General features: G+C 28.9%; 3 protein-coding genes across 7 annotated transcripts; 2 read left to right on the top strand and 1 right to left on the bottom strand.

Moving 5' to 3' along the window:
• The first annotated feature begins 392 nt into the window (after positions 1-392).
• Positions 393-4,275, top strand: AsnRS-m (asparagine--tRNA ligase, mitochondrial). 4 transcript variants are annotated; one of them, XM_035867101.2, is made up of 6 exons: positions 394-585; positions 692-781; positions 1,009-1,089; positions 1,182-1,577; positions 1,663-2,110; positions 2,201-4,275. In XM_035867101.2, the coding sequence occupies exons 3-6, from the start codon at positions 1,055-1,057 to the stop codon at positions 2,459-2,461; spliced, it is 1,140 nt and encodes a 379-aa protein (XP_035722994.1). In that variant the 5' UTR covers positions 394-585; positions 692-781; positions 1,009-1,054; the 3' UTR covers positions 2,462-4,275. The 4 variants fall into 4 exon arrangements, with proteins under 4 accessions (XP_035722993.1, XP_035722994.1, XP_085513035.1 ...); XM_085656909.1 differs by having other exon boundaries at positions 396-585; positions 1,009-1,577; XM_035867100.2 differs by having other exon boundaries at positions 393-781; positions 1,009-1,577; positions 2,208-2,359.
• Positions 2,996-14,892, bottom strand: Pcf11 (Pcf11 cleavage and polyadenylation factor subunit). Of its 2 annotated transcripts, XM_085656908.1 has the most exons (17): positions 14,739-14,892; positions 13,694-13,920; positions 12,136-12,261; positions 11,445-11,630; positions 11,123-11,359; positions 10,925-11,029; positions 9,589-10,795; positions 9,109-9,220; positions 7,656-9,035; positions 7,327-7,569; positions 6,882-7,231; positions 6,479-6,743; positions 6,159-6,385; positions 5,827-6,068; positions 5,681-5,695; positions 4,526-5,024; positions 2,996-4,332 (listed from the first exon to the last, which is right to left on the bottom strand). In XM_085656908.1, the coding sequence occupies exons 2-17, from the start codon at positions 13,856-13,858 to the stop codon at positions 3,998-4,000; spliced, it is 5,694 nt and encodes a 1,897-aa protein (XP_085513034.1). In that variant the 5' UTR covers positions 13,859-13,920; positions 14,739-14,892; the 3' UTR covers positions 2,996-3,997. The 2 variants fall into 2 exon arrangements, with proteins under 2 accessions (XP_085513034.1, XP_035722984.1); XM_035867091.2 differs by lacking the exon at positions 5,681-5,695 and having other exon boundaries at positions 2,997-4,332.
• A 419-nt stretch (positions 14,893-15,311) lies between these two features.
• LOC118441982 (ras-related protein Rab-30) lies at positions 15,312-18,098 on the top strand. Its single transcript, XM_085657291.1, has 6 exons — positions 15,312-15,714; positions 15,794-15,931; positions 16,155-16,238; positions 16,386-16,569; positions 16,676-16,827; positions 16,928-18,098. The coding sequence occupies exons 2-6, from the start codon at positions 15,845-15,847 to the stop codon at positions 17,036-17,038; spliced, it is 618 nt and encodes a 205-aa protein (XP_085513417.1). The 5' UTR covers positions 15,312-15,714; positions 15,794-15,844; the 3' UTR covers positions 17,039-18,098.
• Positions 18,099-19,061: the final 963 nt, after the last annotated feature.

Raw genomic sequence — 19,061 nt, 5'->3', positions numbered from 1 at the left:
CCTAGTATAACTATATAATAATTGAAAAGTGATTGGATCGATATTTTCGATAGAGTTAATTTATTGACAAATTAAATAATAGTTTTTTTTTTTTTTTTTATTATGTATTATAGAATTTATTTTAAAAAGAGTTTATGAATATTGCAATTCTTGAAGATAATTAAAGAAATGAAGATATTTTGTAACGAACATGTCGAGGTCGATAAGATAGAGTTAAAATAGCATAGGAAGTGATGTATACAGAAAAGAAGAAAACTGGATGTCCCTAGTGGACAATGCTTTAATCATTATTTTATTTTGACCTTCTGTTGGTCTCATGATGCGAACCTGAGTCAGTTAGAAAACGACTAATGATAAATAAAATATGTGTTTTGTTCCTCTAATATTTATAATTCCTTGTTACTTATTTTTTATACTTTTATTATATCTTTATCATATCATCGTTACAAAAAGGACTGTTAAAACAATTAATAATTTTGTTACTAATGGAAAATTCCACAATTTTATATTTACAGCTCCATCTGGTATCTATTGTTTAGGAATTATTCGTTACTAAATTGTCATAAGACTCCATCTTGTACTTGCGTATGTATAAACGAAAGAAATTTGATTTTTATTGTGATAATAATTCGAAAGATATTTTTCTTTTAATATGTTTTCTAGAAATATAACACGATTATTATTTATACAGAAAGATCTCCTTAAGCGTAATGCACGTAATTTTTCAAGAATTTTAGATATCATTTTGGAGAAACCTGTGGGAAAGAGTACAAAAGTACAGGTTAGCTTCCCATTGTTATATGTTCTTAATCATTCTCTTGCATAATAGAATTCTGTTAATTACGAATTTTCGAAAATCGATCAGTCATCCTATATATTAAACGTTTTCCTTTAGATTATATTTAGTTTTTTTTTCTTTTTTTTTTCTTTTTTTTTTTAATCCATATTTAATATATTACTATTAGAAAGAATCTCTTAATAGTCAACAAATATAGCATTTTTATTCAGGGATGGGTATACGCGATCAGGAAAATGAAAAATTATATTTTCTTTGATGTTAATGATGGATCAACCAATGAAATGCTCCAGGTTGTTATACCTAAATCTTCTAAGCCAATTGATTTAACTTATGGTAGTAGTATTAATGCAGAAGGTATATTGACTTTAACACCTAATGGTAGATTGGAATTACAAGTAAATGAGACACACGTTATTGGTACATGTGATGTTACTAAAGGATATCCATTACAACCAAAGAAACCTTATGATGCAGAATATTTAAGACAATATTTACACTTAAGGCCAAGAGCACAGAAGTTCAGTAGTTTATTACGATTACGTGATATAGCTACTGCAAATATTAATAATCATTTTAGAAGTAGAAATTTTATACATATTCACACGCCAATAATAACTTCCAATGATTGTGAAGGTGCAGGTGAAGTTTTTATTGTAAGGCCTGATTGCAAAGTTCTTGAGAGTATGAAGAAAGATGGTATGTCATTAGATGAAATTTATTTCAATTCTAAAGTATATTTAACTGTATCTGGACAATTACAGTTAGAAGTTCTTGCAAGGTGATTAAAAATATATAAATGATGTATTATTATTACTTCCTGCATATAAAATTTTAGATATTTATAAATATTCAGGTATTTTTAGGACTCTTTCAAAAGTATATACTTTTGGACCTACATTTAGAGCTGAAAATTCAAAGTCAAGATTGCATTTATCAGAATTTTATATGGTAGAAGCTGAAAAAGCATTTGTTTCAAATATTGAAGAAATAGCAGAAGAAGTTGAACTTTTAGTGAAAACTGTAACTAAAGATATGCTTGATCATAATCCCCTTGATTTCCATCATATAGGTGCCACTGAACCACAGTGGTTAAATAGCAAATTTGGATACATGACTTATGATGAAGCAATAAATATTTTAAATGATCATGCAGTTGAATTACAGCATCCTATCAAATATGGAGATGTGTTATCCAAGAAACATGAACTTTTTTTAGTAAAATATAATAATAATGTTCCTCTTTTTGTTATAAACTGGCCAAAAGAGGATAAACCTTTTTATATGAAAGAATGTTCAAATGATTCTTCTAAGGTAAGATAATATAATGATACAGTAAGTAATATTTAATTATTAAGAAATGATAGACATACTTGTTTCTGGATTTATAAATTTGATTCAAAGGTTGCAGGACTGGATCTTTTAGTACCAATTGTTGGAGAATTAGTTGGAGGAAGCATTCGCGAAGATAATTATGAAAAGTTGAAGTTAAAATTACCTTCTAATCATAATTTATCATGGTATTTAGAATTACGTAAATACGGCAATGTATCTACTGGTGGTTTTGGGATGGGTTTTGAAAGATTTCTGCAATGTGTCTTGGGAATAACAAATATTAAGGATACAATTCCTTTTCCAAGATGGCCACATAATTGCAGTTTATGAATAAAAGTTGCAGGATTGTTGTTGGTTTACTTCTCACATAATAGGACTGCTTTCCATATAAGTGGAAAGCAATTTTAGATGCAAGAATTATAAGTAAAACAAAAATGATAAAAATACTTTAATGGATGAAAACGAATAATCGTATTAACGGACAACATTCAATGATGCATTACAAAAATGATAATTTTACATAATTTTTTTATTATCAATAATTTTATACAAAATCTTTATTTATTTTAGGTTCTCTCGTAAATCATTACCATATTAGTTTTTTTTTTCTTTTTTTTTTTTTTTCTTCAAACATCGTTAGTAAAATTTGTCGATAATACTCAATTTCTTTTGCAATATATGATATAACAAGTTTGAAATAAGTATTTCTAAACAGAAAAAAATCTAGGATGGAAAATGTGATGAGATTTAACAAGTCATCTTTATTTTTAAAAAATTCTTTATTGAATATTGAGATAGATTTTCAACTAAGTTAGACTAATTTTTTAGCATTTTTTTTTTTTTTATTTCTCCAAGTACTCCTAGATATGGCTAAAAATCCAAATCACTAATTAATTACGCTGCAACTGTTATCATTATAAAGGATATTATAGAGGTTACTATAGGATAATAAGTAACGAAAGAGGAAGTCAAAACCCGAATAATCAACAAGTCTTCTTTTATACAACAAAATAATGACTCTAGTACTAATTTTTGTGTCTTACCTAATCTCATCGTGATCATATCATTGTTGAAAGTATGTACAATGCAACAGACAATCACATATCACACAATTTGTACATTTTTAACAATTGATTCGGGCAAATTCGATTCTTTATAAATAATCCTGTTAGGTGCAATGATTTTTGTGTATAGTTCCACGAAGCACCTCTTAAACGAACAGTAATTTTATAAATTAACCTATGCAGAATTAGTAGTTTACAAAGTACAAACGGTACGAAATTCTCAATAAGTCTTGTGCAGACCATCGTAAATCTTCATGACATTTCTAACTTTGTTGACATGTCACGAATTGTGATTGCACTCAATACTATTAGGAATGCTACATCACCTTATTACTTCACTTCAATCATTTCACTTGCATCATACACATGCAACTTTTCTTTCACACTACATATAACGGCAAATATTCATACATACATTCACACTTGCACATATTACAAAGTATTCTTAACTCTTACGACGTGATGTTTTTTACTTCGTAGTCGACAGTGATAAATGAAATATTATCGTGTATCATGATACACGTATTAAAATTTTTACCTAAAATTTTGAAATGAAGGAAAAAAAAAAAGAAAAATATATAAATAACAATGTCAAGGTATGGCTATTATTGTACGCACGATATCAAAATATTTAAATAAACATTTCACATCATGTCGTACGAGCCGCACAAAAGGTGATATACAATATACGAACTTAATGTAAAAAGGTGTTATGAATAAATCAAACTCCTTCGCGAACACATACTTCACACAAACCACTAGGGTGTCCACAGATTCGCGTAAAATATTTTACAGTTACTATTTACATTATTGAACAGAGTCCAGATAATTCTTGTCCCTTTTCTACGGGAGGTAAGGTAGATAATTTTCTACCTAGCAAAGTGGGTTTGATAGAAGCAGGCACTAAAGGCTCTGTATGTTCTTCAATTTGTGGCTCTACAATTTGTTTCTCCTTTGGTTCTTCAGGTTCCTTGCTAGTATTCAAGGGCTTCGTAATATTAATTTTAATACGGGATGGGGCTGTTGGTAATGTCGCTGGGGTAGAATCCAATTCCACATTTCCATCAATAGAACTTTTCACAGCTGCATATGTTGTATCTACTGTTGCGTGCTCACTTACTATACTCTCTTCTGGATCTAGTAAAACAATCTCGTTAAAGACTCGATAAAAATAATAAATACAAATTTCATTAAAAAAAAAACTAATGTTTTTAGCTAAAGTACCATTTTTAGAAACAATCAAGTACAATCTATATACAAATTTAAATCCTATTTTTTTTTATGTATGGTAAATGAATTGATAATCCTTTCGATATTAAATAATACGTACCTGGCTCAGGTTCTGTAGGTTCTTCTTTAATATCTACATTAGTAAAGTCAAATTGTTCTTCTATTTGTTCCTCGATTTCATCTAAAGGTTCTTCTTTGATTTTTATATTTTCGAACGAATTACTTTCGACTACTTCACTTTGAGATTTTTCTTCGTCCGTTCGTAAATGTATATCTATTTTTTCTAATTCTTCTATGTTTAATTTGTCATTGTCTGTATTTTCGATCTTTTCATCTTCTATTTTTTCATCTTGCTGTTGATTTTCTATATTTTCTAAACTCAGGTGATCTTCTGAATCTTCAATTTCAGGAGTTTTTTGTTCTTCTGTAAGCACTATATCCTCTCGTTCAGCAATCGATTGTTCAACAATGTCACTTTCTACTTTTGAATCTTGAATTTTAATTTCTTCTACAATAGATTCTTCTATACCACTTTTCTTTTCATCTTCCATTTCTCCGATCGTTTCCTCAAGTGCCAAAGCAGTTTTTTCCAGAGCTCTCTAAAGTTATGAAACAATAAGAAGTGGTTTATTATATGAATTATTAAGTATACCCTTTAATTAGAAAAGTCCAGAGTAAAAACATAAAATTTATATATAATACTTATATAAATTTTAATATATAATAAAAATATCCTGTAATATATATAAGAAGTGTAGTGCTTTACCTTTGATCTAAAAAGTACCTGCATTTATTATATACATCACATGTATACCATATATATAATAATTAAACGATAATAGTTTTTATTGCTGTTAAAAGATGGACATATATATTTACAGGCTTAATTAAAAGTTAAAAAATAAGTAAAAATATAATAACTTTAATCGATTATAAAATATAACAATAAGATATACGAAAGTAAAGAATTTAAAAAAATCACGTTCATTACAGAAACATAGTAAACAGAAAAAAAATGTTTGATATATACTGTTCTATATTTTCATCTATATTTTCGGCAGTGCATTTTGTATCAAATAAAAGTGTTCTGCACTTCATATATGCATAAAGTGAACACGAAGTGGGAAACGTAAAGAAAAGAAAAGATGCTTTTTACTATCACAAGTTTAGGCGTACAAATTGTTCATTCTAGTTCTACGAATGTTTAAACACTTGAGGAAGTGCAATATATGAATATTAATTAAGAAGCACATACCACAAGACTTTTTTCCTATTTTCGTACGAATGCAACAAACAGAAAATTTATTAATAAAATTACATCAATATAATCATCGTCTTCAGACACGTAAAACTGAAAATTATAATATATAGAATAATGCAAATAGAAAAAGAGAAATTTACCTTATAATCTTCAAGACATAGTGGATGGAAGTTTTTCCCTTCATAACTAATTGCTGGCCTTAAATGCCATTCTTCCTTTTCCTCATTGTAAAATTGTTCAAAAGCATCATGACACACTTGACATCTCGAATCTTCATCAGAGCCAGTAGGAACACTTGGTTGTTGTGTTTCTTGTGGCGTATCCTCAGTGGCAATACCTTCTATTTCAGCTGTTTGTTTTTCTGTTTCAAACCAACTTTGAGCTAAAAGTGAGATAAAAATTAATTGATTAAATTAATGCCAAGGCCGCGTGTCAATTAAATCAAAAAATATATATATATATAAGTATATACCTCTATCTTCAAGATCTTCGATTTCCTCGAATTGTATCCAATCGCTAACGTCATAATACCATGGTCGAGAATGTGCTTTCCTTGCAGAATCTCGTTCACGTCTGTTTTGTCTAAAATGCCAATCTAAATGATGACTATATCGCGTTGCTAATTCAGGTGCAAATCTTGCACCGCACGAACTACATTGCATTCCACTGTACAAAGCAGCAGCTATAGCTGGTTGCTTCCTGCAAATAAATATATAAAAATGACATTTTTTTTATAAAAAATAATAAATAATAAATATCAGTAATAAAAATGTAGGTAACATTAATTCGTACACTTTAAGCGTCTCTGGCTTATCAAAAGAAACAGGAATAATTTCTGGATCCTTTTTCTCTTCCTCTTCCTGTTTCTTTTTCTCTGTAAGATTTGGTACAATGCCAGTCTCTACTAAACGCTGGAATAATTCATTCATATTTAATGGCAATGATAAAGCTGGAGTTGACGTAGGTGGATTTTCGACCGGTTCTGCCTGATAAGACAAACCAGACGATGGTGCCATTGCAGATGGTAGAACAGAAGATAAAATATCCAATTGTAAATCTGTAAGATATATCGATTTATTACTATAACAAGAATGAAATATTAAAAGTACTTACGATTCGTTCTACAAAGATAGCCTTCAATTGAAGAAACTAAACAGATAATAAATTTAAAGAAATAAATTTGGATAATACTTACCTGGTTTTGGTGTAGATCTGAGATCTGAACCATCTTGGGATGTGGATTCCTGTTCTATAGATGGAAGCTGAGTAGGAGTAGGTGTAGTATCAATTTTAGGTTTTTGATTTAATAAAGGTGGAGTTGATGGTGCTTCAATAGGTTCTTCACCTCTCATTCCTGCTATCTTAACGTATCCAGCACGTATACCTCGTGGTAATACCGAAAATCTTATGAAATGTTTTTTATCTCTTACAATGATGGGCTTAGGTAATCCTCCAAATTCAACTTTAAACGGTCGACCATTCAAAAGTACCGTTTGCAAAGCGTCTATGAATTCTAATGTATGAGGCTTGCCTTCAATTTCAAATCTATAAAAATTATGTTATAAGAAAATATCACACATATATATATATATAATCGTTTTGAGATAAGTTTCATTTATTATTACTTCAAAATTACTTACATTTGTGGTTTTGCATCTAAAAAGACAGGCACCATATTTCTAGCATTAATTATGAGATTAATTTTAGCAACTACTAAATCTGTTCGTTTAACAGTACCGATCTTTACTTGTGGCGGAGGGCCCTCTAATTTTATATTTACTTTTTTACCACCAAGCTCTATAGTTACAGGCATTCCACCAAAATAACATTCGTACCAACGATCATCAACATATAATTCCCTTGTTGGAGCACCCAGTTTTATTCTGGAAACATATTATATATAAATGTAAAATATGCGAAAATATTATATATAAATACGAGATAAACAATATATTTATTTTGGAAATACCTGTGAACTTCTCCATCGTACATGAATTCTTTATATTGATCATTGAATGCACATGTTATAGTATCCTTATCATCTATTAAAATTCGCCTTACACCATCCTGGAATCCAATTTCTCTCGGATCATCCCAATTCATAAAAACTACACCAGTTTGACCATAATATCTGATTTCTCTTGGGATATTATCAATATTTATAGACTTCATAGTATCTCGGGCAATTTCATCTAATAATTGCGAATCTGGCGGAGGTAGTTCACGACTATGAGGACCTTGATTTTTTGGCAGTGCAGCATTATAATTTTGATCTCCATCTTCAAGATCGTATTTTGTTGCTGTAGCATTTGGTGAAACATTTCTTCCAGTACTCAGAGATGGTATGTTTGGATTTGACATTAAACTTGGAATTGGTCCATTATTCATAATTATTCCAGGTCCATTCATACCTGATAATGACAAGGAAGGATTTGGCATACCTATTGGACCAATTGGTCCATTTGGTAAGAGATTAGATATAATAGGACCATTAGGACCTATAGGACCCATCATACTAGGTCCTAATCGGGGATTTGGACCTATATTGTGATTATAACCACCATGATACTGATAATCTGGCCTCATTGGGCCAAAATGTCTTGGATTTTGCCAAGGTCCTACAGGTCTAAAATCTGCATTAAAGTGTGCTTGAGGGCCACCATAAGGAGGACCTGGTGGGTGTGCCCATGGACCTGGTTGCTGCCACGGCTGACTTTGCCATCGTGGACCATTTGGATTTCTAGGAATAGGATGATCCTTACTCCTTATGACTTCTTTTTCACCAGATGGGCTAAAATTAGGTGTACGATCAACCGGACCATTAATATCCAACGATACTCCTTTTTCCCATACTATAGAACCTGCCTCTTTTTCTTTACGCTGCGCTGCTCTCAATTTTCGATCTTCACTCATATGTAAAACCTCTTGTATTAATGTATTATATTGTGTTTTTGTAATCGATCCTTGATTAAGTTGTTCAGCAGCTTGTTTCATTATTATTTCAATATTTCGATCTTCGTTTCTTTCAGGTTTATCATTTTCGCGTCCTCTTCGACCAGGTCGAGAGTCCTGATCCTCATTAGACAATGTTCTTCGTCTGTCTTTTGGATCGTCCGGTAATTTATTATAAAGTCTGAGACGACCTAATCTATCTCTGTTACGATCTCTATCGCGTTTGTCATCATTATTATTCACTTGTTTTTCTCTATCATTCTTTGAAGGAGTCTTTAATTTAGCCCAACTATCTTTGCCATCTTCTCCGGAAATCACTGGTGGTGGTGGCGTTGGCGGTCGACCAGCCTTAGGATGCGTCAATGTTCTCAAATCAACATCTTCATTCCCAAATAATCTGTTCACCGTAATAAAGTAAACATTAAAGCGTTCTAAATATTTTTTTTGTCACTTATTTTGATAATACTTACGCATCAAATTTTTCTGCTTTTGTCTTTTTAATCGCTGTTGGTTCCAAGTGTTCAGTACTTTGTCTTTTATTTGTATTAACTGGTGGCAAGACACGAAGATCTAGATCTTCTTCTGTAAAGAATTGAAAATAGTATAATAGACGTTAACGTAATGTATGATAATATAATCTTAAAGGTTTCAGGCCATTTTTGTCAATTTCATAGCATACTATTATTATAGATGATTATGTTGAAAATTGTGATTAGTGCGAGTCTTAAACTCACACTAAAAATGCTTGTCTTGTAAAATAAAATAAATTAATTGATATCATCAATAAATTTACAGATATACCTTTAATATGCATTATAATTATAATTTAATATTAAAAATTACTTTTAGTTACACTATGTATAATTTTTATGTATCAAGTATGAAAAATACAAACATCTGAAAATTATAATTTAGCAATATAAAAAATTGAACACAATATGTAGACTCACTCTTTTCAGCTACGGTGGTATTAGTACCAGGAAGGGGCAATGTAGCTCTGAGGTCTTCGTCTTTACTGGATGACTCCAGTGTTGGTTCTGTGGTAACTTGAACGTTCCCAGAATTAACAGGTGAACGTTCTGGACTAAGACTATCATCCTTATTTCGACGTACATAATTTCTTTGTCTAGCATTTGGCCTGATTTCTTTAAATGTGGGTGGGTGAGGAGGAGATACTATTAATGAACCGGATTGTTCCTCCTCAGTAACACCACCTGAACTGCTTAAACTTGAATTGGATTTTGTGTCATTACGCCGGGGTATTCTATATGGGGAACTTGGACTGCGCTTTCTCGATTTTATCTTCTTGCGATTTTTAGAAGTTTGGAAAGAGGACTGAGGAGAGGTACGCGAAGATGGTGAACTGTCTCCACTGTCTTTTTCACGTGATTTAGACCTAACTGGACTGGAATCTCTGTCGACTTTCGGCACCTTACTCGGAGATGATTGAGGTTGTTTAGAACGCGATTTGTTACCTATTTTTCTATATGAGGATTTAGAGGAAGTGGAAGATTTATCAATTGTAGACGATGAAGAGCTTCGTGAACTTAAACTCTTCACATCTTTTGTCTTGATGTCACTTCCTCCACCTCCCCTATTACTTCCTGACAATGTCGAAGAACTGCTATTGAGTGACGAACTTTGGGCACTTTTGGAGCAATTACTGTTTAGGTTATTGCTATTATTACTAGACGATCGAGGGTCTTTCTTTTGACTTGTTCGATGCGAGACAGCATCTTTATTTGCGTTACCACTGAAACTTTTATTATTATTGTTGAGGTTCGTATTAGCATTAGTGTTATTACTAGCGTTTATCGTTTGTGTATCGGAGCCGGCAAGATTTGTCGGAGGCTTGTTGATAGTGCTAGTCACAGCCTGTTTCGGAAGTAATTGGTGTTTTAATTGATCTGAAAGTACAGTGTTTATATTTGGCGCTAACTGCGTTTGGCCTTCACCACTCCGGATCTCCTTTTGGCCGGTTGTACTCTGTCGTTGTCGCGGATCTGTAGTTGTCACCTCCTGAACGGATGCAGTCTTCAATCGAGGATCACGTGACATTGGCCTAGCAGACGCTACTGCTATACTACTTGCTGGTGCAATTCGAGGACCATTATTCGTGCCTGCATTTTTCAACAATGATGCAGCTGCAGCTGGAAACTGAAAATTATATAAAAATAAAATAAAATTTTTATGAAAGGAAAGAAAAGCATTTTGTTAAATAGTTAGGTGCTATCTTTCTATTTTTTTTTTTTTTTTTTTTTTTTTTATTTTTATGATTGAAATTACCTGTTTTGTAACCTGTTTTGGTGTTGGACTCGATACAACAGGTGTTGTAGGCTTTCCTTGGGTAGTACTTTCTGTACTTGGACGAACAGTTGTTGATGGCACAACCTATAAAAATTAAATGAATATATAATATAAATTATTTATTTCTATAAATTAAAAGAAACATAAAACTTTATTTCTATATCTATTTTTACATACTATGTCTGTCTTTAAACTTCCAGCTTGTTTATCAAGTTGCCTCTGCTGTTGTTCCAAACTAGCTTTGGCTTGAAGCAATTCCAGTTCAATTTTTTTCTTTTGTAATTCTAACAATTCTCTTTGCTTCTTTAATAACTGCTCTCGCATTACAGCTTCTGTAGTAGATACTGGATCACCTGGTGGTAACTTAACTGGCGGTACAATTGGTTGAACTATTGATGTTGCTGTTTGTTGAGGCTAGAAATAATCAATGATTTTAAATAACGAATGATTTGAACAATGAATGAAAATTTTATATACAATATAATTTTAAAAATTTTACCATAGAGAGAAAACGAGGATTGACATGGATGGAGCCCGACGATATACTTGTAGGAGAGGCAGTGATTGGCCAAGCAGGATCAATACTTTGTACTCGTACATCTAATGAAAATAACTTCTTTGCAGGAAATACATCATTCCATGTTTGCCGCAACTTCCACATACTGGCTCTAGTATTTTCATCCACCTGAATTATTAAAAGAACATTAGCAAAAACAAGATTTCCATTGCAAATTTAAATGAATTTTATTTATTTATTATGTGCAACATAACAAACTAATATCAACTGAAATGATGAAATTACTTCATAATGTCATCCTGCAATAAAAAATGTTATACTCTAGTGCAAGAGTTCATATAGAACTGTGAGTTCAATACCATATTGATGAAACCATTATCTTATAGTAACATAAAATGTGCAACACTTGAGAAGTTTCTATGAAGTTGAATACATGAGTTTGTAACTGAGGAAGTACACTGTAACTTCCTGCATTGGAAGAAAGAAATCTCTTCTTAAATAGAAAGAAATCTCTCTCTCCTTCTCTCTCTCTCTATATATATATATATGTGTGTATATATATGTAAAATGCATTTCTCTAAATTAACAAAATTATAGAATTGAAATCACAATATCTATAATTCGAATTTTTCTATTAAACATGAGATAAATTCAATCAAATATAAAACATTACCTTTTCAAAAACTCCACAAAATGTATTCACAATATTTTGGGTAAAGAGATTTAGATAAGTTCCATTAACATTCTTCACAATAGAATCGATGAGGTAAAGTACAGGTAGTTTGATATCACTCCTCACCTATTGAAACAATAACACACCATCCTTCTATTTTTTGTACCATAATTATTTCAGAAATTCTGATATTATATAATTAAAAAAATAAATAAACACATTAAACATCTTATAAAGATAATCAATATTAAAAACGGCTCCAAAGATACAAAATTTTGTTCACAAAACTTAAAGGTCATAAAACTTATTAGACATGAATTTTTTCACTTATTAAGCATATAAGTGAATGCATGTATCTAGGATAATTCAAATAGCGACCTAAATTTAAGAATCTGAATGAAATATGCATATCTATGTATATTATAAATACTATCACATTTCATTATTATATATTGAATTTTGAAAGTAATCTATAATTATAATTAAGATTTACTTTATAAAAAGAGACGAGACATAAAATATTCACAATGAAATGATTGCATCATAGAGGTCAATAATATAAAACAGTATTTTATTTCCATGCTAGTATTGTATATTCATAATACTCAATATCACAAAAACATATTCTTTAATTTTATCACAGTATCTGACTTCATATAATTTAATTATATTCTTAATTAGTATTCTGTTATTTATTTAAATAAATATTAATTCATATATCTTGTTAAATACATATAATATTATCGCATTTACAAGAAAGAATCAAAATTGTTTCTTTCACTGCAATCTAACATTTCATATAACCTAATTGCAATAATTATGTAGTTAATCATGAAATAACAAAGCTTTATTCGCTCTCATATAGAAGACACTACTATAATATTTTAATGTAATTCAAAAAAATTTATCACAGAAAAAAATATAGTATATATATTTCTATGTAATGAAATAAATTATGATATAGAAATTTTAAAAAATTGTTAAATATATATATATATATATATTAATTGTACAATATTATTGTATAAATATTGTAAATTGTAAAAATACTTTTCCTTTATCTGTTGTACTACATATATGAATATTAATGTACTATGATATTTATATAGAAAAATTAATAAAAGTAATTATAATATTTGAAAATACAATATATCCATTTGTTTTCAACATAGAATGGATAAGAAGGAAAAAGTTATAGATTATTTTGCTAAATTGATTATATATAAATTAATTAGTTATTATGATACCTTAAAGACATAAGATTTTGAAACATGAAACTGAATTAATTATATTATTTGATTAAAAAGATACTGCAACACCATATTTTATACATAATTATAAAATATGGAGATAATTTATATTAATTATAATTATTAGTTATTTTAAATGATTAATTATCTTAATTGTTCATGACATTACAATAAGCATGAATTATAACAAATGGATATACAGTGATACGTGATACCCAATAATATAAAATAGAAAATAATTTTCATTACAAGAATGTTTGACAAAAATATTGAATTTTTCCTTAGAATAACTACAAAATATAAATAACCTTTTGTAGATGATTTTCGACAGCTTGGACGATTGCAGGTGCATGTTCAACGTTATCCTCTGCCAGCATAGTAAGCATATTGATAAGCGGCTTGCTGTTAATCGTAAGATCAGACAGCGATGAGATGTACTCATCGGCTATTTCTTTAGATTTTGCTGATGTCATCTTTACGAGTCGCCAATAAATAAATGCACCAATTCCTTGTCCCAGTAATCACAGTTACCGCACTATAGTATAATAAAAAACATAACAGAAAAATGTATAAAATGTATATAATACTGTAATTTTACTTATGACCTTTTAATTTTTAATTTGTTAAATAAAATGTAATAATAGTTTTAACAAGATCTTTTGCACAATGAAAAGAAAATATTTACTAATAACAATTCATAAATAATACACTATATGATATATAAATAAATTCATCACAAGATATAAACATCTAAATTCATACATTAGACAACTACATTTCAAATAAATTATTTTACTTTAATGACTTATATATTAATACACAAATATTAATTTATTCCACTATTATAAAAACATTAGCAATCTAAATGTATTTAAATATAAGTATTTGATGCAATTGGTTTAATAATGAATCTATGAAAATTTCACTTTCACTATATTTAAATAAATAAAACAAAAATAACACTATTTTCTTTAAATCATTTATTTCATTTAAAAAGATGATGATGCTACGCTTTATGCAGTTAACTTCGAATAAGAAATTAGCACAATAGTATTTCTATTTATGTAATATCTGGAACTCCTTGGAAGTTGATGAATTTTGTTGGTACATTTATTGATTATTTTTATGAACTAATAAATTTACGCACACTATATGTCTTTTTAGAATTTTCACATTAACACAATTATATGTTCTAGAACGCGAGAGATATATTAGTCGCTTAAGAATAACTACCACGCATCTGGATTTCCTCAACGCCCGTCCAACAAATTTTAACAACAATGAAAACAATAATTTTTTACGTTCTACAGGAACTGTCGCTTTCGATATAAAATAACATTAATTAAAATTTACCTTATTAAAACATTTTCGGATATAGAAGCATCACGAGATAAATTATTTTGACTCTTTGCGAAAATTACACGCACACTACTGCTTACGCAGGACGAGACATTCACTTAAAATGGCTGCCATACCTTTGTATCTTCTAACGGTATTATGAATAGTAACGCTCACGCCGATTGGTGAAAATCAATCGTGTGTAGGTTCTGTTTGGAGTAACAACCAATCGTCTTTTTCGTTTCAAAGTTCATATAATCAGTCTACTCTACTCTGTACTATAATTCGATAGCTTACCGTACGTGTCGCTAGTAAAGAAGATATTTTCATGAGAGTGTGATTTTATCTCAGTGGTAAAAGAAATATAAATTTAAATGATTAATTATTTTGAATTAATCAGTAATATGGATTTTCATATAATTTCTATATCTCAATCTTGTATATAGTATATAATCCTTTCAATATAATGAGTCATCCAATCTATATATCTATTTTATTGGCTATCATATAAAAACAGCTTTGAAAATAGCTTTAACTCGTATACCAAATAGTAACGATTGCCAATTATAAAATAAGAATCAGGTTTGTCAATTCTCTTCTATCGTGAATTTCATTTATTCAATCCGTGTACACTTTAATAATAAAAACACTTTTATCTGTCGCGTCGTATATGCATTTATATCTTTGTATGTATGTATTGCATACTTACGTGCATTTTCGTGTAGCGCACGTGTGTGTGCAATTATAGAAAGCGCTCATTGAGATCTAGTAGTAACAACTATAGATAAAACAGTCATTTTGACAGAATGGCCGAGTGTTCTAAACCTGTTGTAAGACAAATATTAATTGTTCATTTCTTTGAGTTCCACAGAATTAGAACACTAGTTGAGTGAATTAACTAAATACAAACTAATTGTACATATACGAATGATCGTGATGCATTTTCATTCGTGATATCAAAAGGGTGGATATTGCGAAATTCTTTCTCAAAGTATGTTGTAATTCGAAGGCAACCGTCAAGGTAATCAGAAAGTGTAGAAAGTGCGCGTGTTATGTTTGCAAATGTATAGGTAGACTCGCTTTTGTAAAACCGTTTTGGGATAAATCACGGTGCAAATGTGATGGAGGACTACAAATTTCTTTTCAAAGTCGTCCTGGTGGGCAATGCCGGTGTTGGAAAAACTTGCCTTGTACGGAGATTTACGCAGGTAAAATTTTCTTATCTACATTATTATCGCTCAATTTTCATTTACGTTCACCGTATGACATCATCGGAACTATCTTTAAAAAATGATTTCACTTCCTAAATAATGAACAATATATTTACCAGTCGCGATATCATATGTTACGATTATCGTTGTTTTCGTAAGGAAAAGAGAAAAGAATTTTTTTTTTCTTTTTTTCATAAAAATATCTTTTTGTTATTTTTAGGGTTTATTTCCTCCAGGTCAAGGTGCAACAATCGGTGTAGATTTTATGATTAAAACTGTGGAAGTAGAAAATGAGAAAGTCAAGGTTTGCATGTACATGTAATATCTCATAATTAAATATAAATATATACATAATATATACACATATTGTATAAAAAAATTAAAAAATTATGCATATATATATATATATTGTATCTTGTGTGAACTAGGTATATATTTGTTTTGATTACAGTTACAAATTTGGGATACAGCTGGACAAGAAAGATTTCGTTCAATAACTCAAAGTTATTATAGATCTGCTCACGCTTTGATTTTAGTATATGATATTTCATGTCAACCTACTTTTGATTGTTTACCTGATTGGTTAAGAGAAATTGAAGAATATGCAAATAATAAAGTTTTAAGGATATTAGTAGGTAAATAAAAGAATAAATTGCAAAATATTACGATATATTAATACATAATTTGTAACAAAGTTTTTCATTGTGAATAATTACATTTGTTTTATTATATCATTTGAAGGTAATAAAATAGATCGAGAGGATAGGGAGATACCAACGCATGTAGGTGAAGATTTTGCACAAAGACATGGAATGTACTTTTTAGAAACATCAGCAAAAGAGGCAGAAAACGTAGAACGATTATTTATGGAGATAGCTGCCGAACTTATGGATGTAAGTATTATTTGTCTTTCTTTTTTATATATGTATATATATATATATTTTTTTTTTTCTTTTTTTTTTTTCTATTATTAAATTAATTATTTAATTTTAGCAAGCACGTAGTAAGGAATTACCTAGATATGAAACAAATGCAACTTCCATAAATGGAAAGACTACATCAATTGGTGATACTAATAGTTGTGGTTGCAGTCGTTTTTCTTAAATATTTGTGGCAATCGTATTATGTCATTTGTATGAATGCAGAACTGTCGTCAGTTATTGGATATTTATATAATAGAATAAGATTATACGTTTTTCATTACATATATTAAATGCAATACTAGTCGATGTTTCACAGCTCAGACAATATTAATCTATTCGCACACTTGATATTATATATTAGCAAATAGCAAAAACACTATATACTATTTTAATTATTAGAGTGAATTGATTTTTACAATGTTATAGTTAGTACTTTCTTCAATGGCAGACTATCAGATTAGTTAAATTTTTATAAGAATACTCTTTGTCTGACTGATCTGTCATCATTTTTATAAGATTTTGGTTGCTTCAAAAGTACAAATAGTTATGTATGAATTTTGATGGATTTTTATAGAGAAGATAATGTTTATGCCCTAAAACAACAATACTGACAACTTTTTAGATTAATGTCCAATGTGCAATACAGATGTGTGCTTACTATGCTAATTTTAAAATTAAGAATTAACTTGAACATATAAATATTTAAATATTTCATAGAGTACTCACGAAATATCAATAATATGATTGAGATAAATTTTTCTCTATTAGACATTGTTATAAATATAAAGGACACACGTTCTTCATTGTTTTATTACTGATATTTGGGTAATCAAAGTTTTGTTACATTTATTCCATATTTTAATCATGTTTTCTCATCATAGTTTATTATTAATTCTGTTCACCTATTGTTCAATGTTGTATCATAAAAATTATTTACAAAGTATTAACTTTGATAATGCTATCAAAACTATCTATTAATTTGTTTAGGTCATTACTCTAGTCTCAAGATTTGCTTCTTTTACAGATTAGGTATAAGGAATCTAAGACTACTAAAATTTGTATAATTTTTCTTTCTCATTATTACATTAATCATAATTTATTTATTTTCTCCTGTTAATTCTTTTGTTATATTTTATTTGTATAAATTGAATAATACATATTTACATCAATTGCAAAAACAGAAGAATAAGAAGGGCTGCATTTTTCTAATGAGTACTATTAAATAATAATGAATTTATATATTACTAAATTGCTTTTTATATTGATAATTTATATGCTATATTGTTGAAAAATATTGTGACCAATACAAAATTATTTCATTCCATTTTATTTTTTGGTATAAAATTGACACATTAATGCTATGCAAATAAATCAGATCTTTAAAAATTTAATAAGCTTGTCAATATCAAATAATTTTATTATTATAATAATATGCTATACAATTTTATAATGCATGAAATAAGTGCATATTTGAGTAAATGCTAATAAATACATATCAATCTGTCATGTCTTCTAGGAATTTTATTAAATAATTTATTTTTATTCTGCATTAATTTTATTTTACACAGACACTACAATATATAGATGATATAGAAACTTTTATTTACATATATCATTAGATACACTATATTGTGATCATAATAGTTGTAGTAGATGTATCTATTACATATAAACATGCGTGATGTCTAATAGGCATTTCATTGAATAGCTTCTACTTATTTGATATAATAGAAGTGTTTATATTTATTTTAAAAGTAATCTCTCTTCTGTCTTGTTTGTAATCAATAAATATGATATCATGATTATATTATGCCTATTATGTAAAATATGAAGATTAACATAAATATTTTTCATTATTGTATTCAATGCCACACTTTACATGTCATGTATGTATATAACATATGACAAATTACATAGTGAGTGGAAAGTTTGTATCGAAAGTGTAAATCGAAATCAAGAATTATTGTAGAGTATACTATTAAATTATATCTTGTCTGTGATCAGAACCAATATTCTTTTTATATATATATATATATATATATATATATATATATATATATATATATATCTATGTATTTAAGTTTTTCTCATATTTTAATACTTATTATAAAACAAATATTTTACTTTATGTAATTCTTCAGACCTAAATAGTTTTACTACATCATCTATCAATCTATTTTTCTAGAATTTTTTAATGATTTAAC

The sequence above is a fragment of the Vespa mandarinia genome, chromosome 5 (genome assembly GCF_050613455.1).
Source record: "Vespa mandarinia isolate Hongniang chromosome 5, ASM5061345v1, whole genome shotgun sequence".
Taxonomy (NCBI): Eukaryota; Metazoa; Arthropoda; class Insecta; order Hymenoptera; family Vespidae; genus Vespa; species Vespa mandarinia.
Note: the sequence above shows the minus strand (reverse complement) of the source record. Positions and strands in the feature narration are given on the sequence as shown.

Coding starts and splice junctions, on each gene's coding strand:
- AsnRS-m (XM_035867097.2), top strand. CDS start 653: ATGTTTTCTAGAAATATAACACGATTATTATTTATACAGAAAGATCTC. Junction 782..1,008: donor GAAAGAGTACAAAAGTACAG/GTTAGCTTCCCA, acceptor ATTTTTATTCAG/GGATGGGTATACGCGATCAG. Junction 2,111..2,200: donor GTTCAAATGATTCTTCTAAG/GTAAGATAATAT, acceptor TTTGATTCAAAG/GTTGCAGGACTGGATCTTTT.
- Pcf11 (XM_085656908.1), bottom strand. CDS start 13,858: ATGACATCAGCAAAATCTAAAGAAATAGCCGATGAGTACATCTCATCG. Junction 6,744..6,881: donor CAGATCTACACCAAAACCAG/GTAAGTATTATC, acceptor TATATCTTACAG/ATTTACAATTGGATATTTTA. Junction 6,069..6,158: donor CGAAGATCTTGAAGATAGAG/GTATATACTTAT, acceptor TCTCACTTTTAG/CTCAAAGTTGGTTTGAAACA.
- LOC118441982 (XM_085657291.1), top strand. CDS start 15,845: ATGGAGGACTACAAATTTCTTTTCAAAGTCGTCCTGGTGGGCAATGCC. Junction 15,932..16,154: donor TTGTACGGAGATTTACGCAG/GTAAAATTTTCT, acceptor TGTTATTTTTAG/GGTTTATTTCCTCCAGGTCA. Junction 16,570..16,675: donor AGTTTTAAGGATATTAGTAG/GTAAATAAAAGA, acceptor TATCATTTGAAG/GTAATAAAATAGATCGAGAG.